The sequence below is a fragment of the Echinococcus granulosus genome (assembly GCF_000524195.1).
Source record: "Echinococcus granulosus chromosome Unknown EG_S00020, whole genome shotgun sequence".
NCBI lineage: Eukaryota > Metazoa > Platyhelminthes > Cestoda > Cyclophyllidea > Taeniidae > Echinococcus > Echinococcus granulosus.
Genome location: NW_020170400.1, coordinates 536,465 through 544,769, shown reverse-complemented (window position 1 = coordinate 544,769; position 8,305 = coordinate 536,465). Strand labels below are relative to the sequence as shown.

Here is an 8,305-nt window from a genome sequence, read left to right as displayed (position 1 = left end):
CGTTGACAGTGAATTGCTCACTGTGGGCTCAATAATTGCAGCTGTGATCAGCCTGTCTGATGGGATGCAGTCCGAGGGTGTGGAAGAAGAATGTGGAAGTGAACAGTTAGGCCCAGCCAGTAAGTTGAAAGCAGGTGCCCATTTTTGGACGTCAGTGGAAGACTCCACCTTGTGAAGCCTATTCATGGGGAATTTTACATCTGAGGATGGGTGGCACGAATGCCAAACCTCGGCTCTCCTTGTCCAATTGCCATTGGTCAAAACACACAGATGGCTTTGACCTTTGGCAAATCACCTCGATTTGAAATTCTGCAAGAATGGCAACTACAGATGAAACGACACCAGACTTGTATTTTTTAAATAAGGAACTTTTTCTGTTTAAATCCTGGTTTGAGCACGATCATTTGAATCACTTTTACCACATATGATGGCCATTTTTAGTTGATTCTCTGAAGAACAGAATTTTTGGACTCACCCTAATAATTTTGGCTTGCCTTTTACAAAAACAACAGTCAGACCAGAAAGCGTAGGTATTATCAGTAGTACAGGCGTGTGGAAAACTGTCTACTTGTGTAAATTCAGTGCTAACTACTTTACTCGAAGTTCAGTGGCATTGCAGTCCTGATTTCCAACTCATTTAAATAGTAGGTTTTCAAGCAACTTTGTTAAATGGATTTGCTCTTATATTCCGTGATTTGAGTCATATGGAAATGTGTGTGCGTATGAAGCGCTGAAGTTCACGAGTCCCTAAGCCCGTGGCTTTTGCCGTGGCACCACTTTTATCACACAAGATGCTATAGAACATATTCCCAAATGTTGATTTGGATGAAACTGTTCTCAATTCGGTTACTACTTAATTATAAGAAAAGAAAACGTTGAGAGGCCTCGGTGTTAAGGGATGAGTGTGAAAAAACTAGTTTGTAACTCTGGAAGCCAAGGAGAATCCTATACCAGCTACCTCTCTTTCCACTTCCCCTTTACGCTTCAAATTTCATAATCGTTGATGTTTGCCAATTGCTAGGAAGAAGCAAAGAATGTGGAGGGTAGGAAGGAGACCACATCTTTGTACCATCCCAAAGGTACCTCATATGATCGCAAATGTAAGTGCTGCGGCACTATGATCCCTTATGTTGTCTAGTTATTTCAATATAGTTTTTTTATCTAGCGGGGATATCTTGGTCTTAATTATTTGGTCATTGTAACAAAGACTTGTTGTAAACAACTCCGTGCACACGTCATCACGGACGAAACTTGGATTGCCTTTAGGTGGTAAATCAGGGGCTGAATGGGAAGTGGGCTGTTTGAGTAAACCACCAACGGGCTGTATTCTTCTCATTTTCACTACTAGCCAACCAACAAAATAGCTACAAACAACATATATTCATCAGGTAAGTAAAGCAGGAAACAAATTGGTAGAATTTAAAGCCCACTGTCGTACGCTAAATTGAGCAGAGGCCCCAATTTTCCATCGGATCAAGTTGAAAAAGGTTGATTCCACTGAAAGGTCTCCTCACCACAAGATAATAAACTCCTTCATTATGAACAGTGAACCATATTTCCGAGCGCCTTCGTTTTATCAGTAAAAGTGAGGGTGTTTAAAAACCACCAAATTTTAAAAGACCTTTTTAGCGACTAACAACCTTATTAACTTCCATCCTTATATCCAGGTAACTGATCTTTAGTCTACTTATGCAGTAATTCTAAAATTGTCTGTCAAACAACGTCTTCGAAGTCAGTTCAGTTACTAGAATCAGAGTTAAGTATCCTCTGACATAAGCTAATCAAATGATGAAGAATAAAGAGAAACTTTTTTCGGCTAGAGGACATGCAAATGGAAGCACAAACCCATTTCCTGCATAGAAGATAACAACTTGGAACAAAATTTGCATATGGATCTTTACCCTTTCGTGGAGAGTCTTAAATCCGTAAAGGTGCATTTTTTAAAACTTATCTGCAGAATTTTAGAAAATTTCCATACAAGTAATTCCTCAGAATTTCGAATATTTTCCTACCTTGCATGCTATTTAAAATGCGGAAAAAATAATTTTTAGGACTTTACTTAATATAAACCAAAAAGTCTGACAACTTTACAGGCTTTAGTTCTGGAAAAATATCTATTACTTCCCACTTAAAATTCATTCAAAAAGCATTTATTAATCGCGTCTAAGTTTAAGTAGCTGTCAGGAGTCGGCGCCCTTTTTGTCACCTTTTACTGGTCTCCGCTTTTATAGGATGTTTCGACACCAGATATGTCAAGAAAAACCCACCTCTATCCATCGGTCTATTCCATCTTTTATACGATTGCTTAATTGGTATGTCAAAATAACTGAAGTTACTTGGAGGAATCAGGGGAAAAAGGGTTGAAGAGAGTAATCTTCTCCCCTTCTTAAGGTCTATTATCCGCAGATGTAGGCCTTGTCAGTGCAAGCAGTCGTATTATGTTGCAGGACCAGGCGGTGGATCCTTTTCACACGAATTTAAAAGAAAGGATTTCTCTCTTTTATACCTTTTTGCTTGTTTCAGAAGTGGTTGGTAGATCACACTCGTAACTGTCGGGTCTTCAGCGAGCCATTTGTAGCGAACGATTTCGTCTTCGACCCACCAAATACGCACCCACAGACAGCGTGGAAGAAATTAAAAAGACAAGGTGGGGAGCCTCCTAGGGGGATGCAGTACGTATCCTTCTGCCCGTTTGTTCAATAAATGGTTATTTCTCAATATAAGTTAATCAGTCACTTAGTCGGTTTGCATGGAATCCCCTCCCAACGGACCTATTTTACAACATGCTCGAGGGAAGCAAAGAAAAGATGGCAGTCTTCATAGATTGGGGCACACACTTAGTAGTTTCCACCACTTTCAGCTAATTCTGTTGCCTAGCTTTCTGTAACCAATGAGTAGATTCCCTGCATAATTCCCACAGCTTTTAACATAAAAAGCTCCCGTAGACATTTCTGAGGTTCGTCCGACACCAATTATCTGATATTTGGGTTCAAAATACCGAAAAGGCAAAAACAAAGCTTGAAATCGTAGCACAGGTAGTCTACTTTCCTATAAAGCTTTATAATGCATACAAACATGAGCTTGAATTTTATAACTTCCTGCACATTATAAAGAAAATTTTATAATGCTATATAAATAAACTTCCCTCGATATTACCTGCTATTTTCCCAAATTTGTGTAAGAAATAAATGATTTAGTTTTAATCCTGATTTTAATTGCAGAAAATCGGATTGCCTATGTTAAATTTTACCCTTTGGGGAGGTAAATTACTAAGTTTCAAGATGAGGTAGGTGGTATAAGGCAGAAAATCCATTTTAAGGCGAAAGTTGGGAGGTGTGTTTATGCCTTACGAAAGTACAATAGACACCTACAACTGAATGCTTAAGTACTTCGCGAAACGACGGTACAAGCGATGCTCTCTCATCAATGCGGTGAAATGCCCTCCTACGCTGACAGTGCTCCTTCTTCAGCGCAATTTCATTGAGGGACACGAAACCATTTATCCTTTTGACCTCAGGCACATAATGCGGGTTACCTTATGCATACCTTAAGGTAGGTGACTTCGGGTAGTCATTTAACAACTCATCCGAAGAATATGTCAGTCAAATATAGGGTGCAGCTAATCATGAAGACCACCTAACTCTACCTACCCTTTCGTTCCCACCTTGCGTCCATTTCTCAACGGAAATACTTAAAAACAAGGACCTTGGTAATTTAATTGACAAAAAATGTCCACTTACTTCTCTTTTATTGCTTTAAGCAGCACAAATATAAGTAAGCCACAAAATGCGTCATTTTTGGCCAACAAAATTGCAAATTGAAGACATGCATATTGATTTTCAAGGGCATCAGAGGAAACGTAAATAAAAAACTTACAAGACACCACTTTTAATTGAAGATCTTAGCAAAAAGTTCGCTATAAAGAAGTAAAAATGTCCAAAAATTCATAGGAACCAAGTCGATCCTAGGAATAATATACACAATAATTCAGTAGTATCTCCAGGAACTGCAGACTCAATAGGTCTCAGTTGTCATGGAAAGGCTAGAAGATAACCTATCAAGGTTATCCTGTCAGCACATCGTCCTGGAACCCTTCATTTGCAGCGAATTCGTTTTGCATTCTCATTAACTCCTCGAAATCTCTCTTCTCCCTTCTCCTTTGACGAACCTTCTTGTAGATAAAGAGGATAAAGAAGATGATGCAGCAGGTAACTCCAAAGAAAAAAATAACAATCCCCATAGTGAGCTTTGCTTGATCATTTTCGTCCTCCCCTGAACCCCACATGCAACCTCCAATGAGGAAGGAGAGTATAAAGAGAGCAAAGAGGATGAAAAGGGCCGGTTCACCTTCAAATAGCAGCATTCCCCAAATGACCTTCTGCCAAGAAATTAAATATAAAATGCTTTTCTTTGCAAGCGTGTGAGCAGGCCTTAAGGCTCCTATTGATTTATATGTGTGCGTCTATGAGATGGTAGCTGCTCTTTTACTGTCCTCTGATTGGCCAGCAAGGGGGGTGACACGTGAGCACTGCAGTGAAGAGAGCCATTGTGTATGAGGTATTACACTTAGAGAGGGGCGTAAACCCATCTCCATTAAAAAGACATACAATGAATGGGGAGAGATTTAAGAATGTATCCATGTTTAAAAATCAAGCTTTCCTACCGCTTCTTTAAATCATTTCCAGCCTATTTCAAAGTGTTTGATACGAAGAGAGGCACAATTTTTTTCAAGTAATGAAATATAAAATAAACAGGTGCATGGAAACTATAGTTTGCAATGATATTCAGTAATGGTAGTTATGTTACATTTACTGTACTTATATTATTACTTTTTTGTCCACTAAAGTAGCAAAATATTTTAGAAATATATGCCTCATGAGATCCCTGGATATTCATAAGTTGAATTTGTGTGAAAAAACCATATTAGGAGTGGATTCATTCATAAACTGTGCGTTTCTTCCCGTCTGCCTACAAAGACATTACAACATAAAATGCAATAAAGAACACATTCAAAGCAATAAAGTATTATTTCAGCCTAACTTTATCCCTTAATCTCAAATTATTTTTCAAAGTTAAGCTTTTTAATCGATTCTCAAATTTAAGTAAAAAATATCCCTCTAGGGTATAACAGAAATTAATAAATGTCCATTATAAAGGGCACATGAACTGCTGGGTTAAATAATATTAAATGAAAACCGCTTTATTAGAACGTCTATCCTCCTCAATAGGAACTGGGATCTTTGGCGTTGTTGGGTTTCTGCTCTGTCACTTATCTACCATAAAGGTAATGCATACAAGCCTGGACCTTGTAGAGTCTGCAGCGAATTTAGCCAGAGAAAAACAATAAGTGAAGAGATTTATATGACAACGATCTGAGCATCCCCGCCAGTTGGAAGCCATGACTGCACACTGGAGCATGCGGGCAGTTATCGCTCTCACCTGCATTATTTGAATGACCGTAATCATGCGGTGATTAACAATAAATTGGTCTAAACTTGTATTAGTGAATCAGGAGGATTTGGAAGAAAGCCAATTTCTTGAACCGTTTTAGAACATCCAAAACTGGGTAAGGTGACTTGGGTTTTATAAAAAGTCTGGGGTTATAGACGCTCCCAGTAATCTACACATCGGTGGCTTTGTACCGCTAACATCTGGTCGATGACCCACCAATGGCCCATCTCACGTTATTCATTTTTTCATGAGAAGACTCACTTAGCTCAGTTACACTGGTTTGATTCTTATCATCAATTTCGTCTTATCACCATGTTCCTAATTCTTTACTGAGTAACTGTCTGCATGAAGTCACCTATAGCTCACTCGTCACAGTTCACACCTTGCTTTGAATATGCTCTAGACTTCTCATTAATAATCTCCATTTGCGTATGAGCTTGCCCAAGAATGCGAGCTGTTTAGCAGAATGCATGAAACAACTTCAGAGAGCCAATATTTCAAATCAACTCCGAACGGTCTCTGTAAATTAAATCCAAATATATGGACTTGCAGAAGGCAGACTGCCTTACAATTCGGTTATCTTTGCATAAATATCTAAGGCAGATCCGTAATGAGCATTTGTAACTTGTAAAAATCTGGCTATATTTGCGGGGATCAAATACAGTGGCAGCCGATTTGATAGGCACCCCTTTTCAATTCAGCCTTCCACGATTAGTTCTGAGACTTGATTCCTCATTGGTGTCACCAATGTGCTATGAAAAGAGCAAGACTTTGCATACCTGACATGGACACCAGAAAGACGGTCAAATGCCAAAGCTCTAATGTGGACTCTCCTGCTATTATCGCTACACACACACATATGTATTCGTGTGTACTTCACTTAGTGGTTGTTGTGCAGTTTAAGGTATAGTTCGCAGAAATCCCTTGAAAAATACCCGTGGCAGTATCTCGATGCGGCACTATTTGTAACACCTTATGCTCTCTTCTTATACTGAATTTGCTTTTATCATGTACCTTTGAATTCTAAAGGTGTTATTCAAGCCTTTCAGATGTGCAAACCGTGTTAGTGTTGAAACATTATTAGCACTTGTAGAAGGCGTGACAGCAAAACACACCAATGCCAGTGAGTCAATCGAAGGCAGATCTTGTTCAGAAAGATCCCACCATAATGGCAGGGAAGAGTTATTTAAGGTTATTTATTCAGACGGATTAAAAGCAATGTGTCTGGAACTTAAGTAGGGTTTTAGGTGAATGATGAAAAAGTCTCTGCACACATTCATCATCTGGGAAGGAAAAGTCGGGATGTGTGAAGGCACTCCTTCGTACATATCAATATGCTCTTCCCTTCCTGCCACCAAACACCTGTCGTTTGATTGTTGATTAAGTGACGGACTGACAGACAAATTGACCAATTGCCTGACTTTAAAACAAGAAACGGCTTTTGTGTCCTTTTAGTAGTTGCATTGTGATGTTCCACAAGCTTCTCGGAATGAATATTCTGTTCCCAATCCATACCTTTTATGAAGGAACCACTTTACCCTTAGAAGGTTTTATTTGCTCTCTCTTTGTGCAGTGGAAAGTAGCAACATTAATAACCATGAATTGTTCACTTGATTAAGGCCAAGCAGACTTCAAGAAATACAACCACCTAAGGAGCAAGCACGACTTGTTAATCCGTCGGAAGAATGATTAACCCTTATTTTAACAAAATGCTTCAGTACCATGTACCAGATAATGCAAAGATTACTCGTGAGGGCGCTTATTTATACCCATGAGTGAAGAAAGGGGAGAATCCTCCCCTTTATCCCCATCGCCATCTCCATTACTCGCCTAATGACGTTTCTTTAAAAGCTTTTTTCTCTCATTATTTTAAATACTAAATAGTCGAAAACATGCATTTTAATGTTATGTATGAAGAGTGGACCGAACCACTAGACTTGAAAGCCTTTTGTCATGTGTGGCAGCATGGTAGATGGCTCTCATATGTTCTCCACGCGACACATTCTTTCTCAACTTGATCTACATGTAAGGGAATCACCCACTCACTCTTATTCAATACTTCTAAAATCGCTTTTTTACACACTGGTACAAAAACAGGGAAATCTTCGTAGAAGAGAGTTATTAACAAAATCAGTCAGCAACATGAACGCTGATTCTGCCATTGCGTCTCCTAATGCTCAGCGAATTTGTTGGAACAGTTCTACAGCTCTGCACCTAAAGTAAACCCACTCCACGACTATGACAAGCTCGAGTTTAGCTGATAGTCTGTAATCGGCAGGTGCGAAAGTGGTGCAGGGCACAACAAGGGTGCCTTAATTGTTGACTGATGCGTATCCATACACTTTTAAAGTGCAAATCCAATAAACTGCACAAAATTATCAGATAATTTTGTGATGGAAGTAGAAGCTAATGTGAGGCGATCAGGGGGTTCGAAAGGCTTACGCAAACTACTATACAAAGGAAAAATATGGATCTTTTGTCGGTCTGGATCAGTTCGATGAGATAGACTTCCATGTTAATAAAGAAAACGGATAAATGGATTTTAACACTGTACGAGAATGTGGAGATTGGAGAAGGGATGTAATCGTAAATAGGAAGTTGCCAATATCCAAAAACTAAAAATGACCATATATGGTTATCCAACTTGGCTCATAAATATATGAATTCATGAGCCTAGTTCGGCCAGTAAGTAGGGTAACTTTTTAGCCCTTTGACATTCATCCAAATGGGGCCTTTTCCCGGACTCCATCACGGATGACACCAAGCCTCAAAGACCTCATTTCACTTTTAATTTATTTTGCTGCGGAAATATACAGTTCGTCGTCTGGAGGCTGGCTTTTGAGGCACAAAAGGC

The 8,305-nt window shown here is 39.2% G+C and overlaps 1 protein-coding gene across 1 annotated transcript in view; it reads left to right on the top strand. All coding sequences in view use genetic code 11, as the record gives it.

The window, feature by feature from the left end:
- Positions 1 to 64: 64 nt before the first annotated feature.
- The window catches only part of EGR_03711 (hypothetical protein), a gene marked incomplete at both ends in the record, with an annotated part of 9,067 nt that continues 826 nt past the window's right edge, over positions 65 to 8,305 (top strand). Inside the window, 7 exons of the mRNA XM_024492960.1 lie at positions 65 to 119; positions 1,349 to 1,388; positions 2,232 to 2,312; positions 4,655 to 4,731; positions 4,847 to 5,022; positions 6,481 to 6,686; positions 7,482 to 7,670. Coding sequence (XP_024352617.1) covers positions 65 to 119; positions 1,349 to 1,388; positions 2,232 to 2,312; positions 4,655 to 4,731; positions 4,847 to 5,022; positions 6,481 to 6,686; positions 7,482 to 7,670 — 824 coding nt within the window. The remainder of the gene's footprint in view (positions 120 to 1,348; positions 1,389 to 2,231; positions 2,313 to 4,654; positions 4,732 to 4,846; positions 5,023 to 6,480; positions 6,687 to 7,481; positions 7,671 to 8,305) is intronic.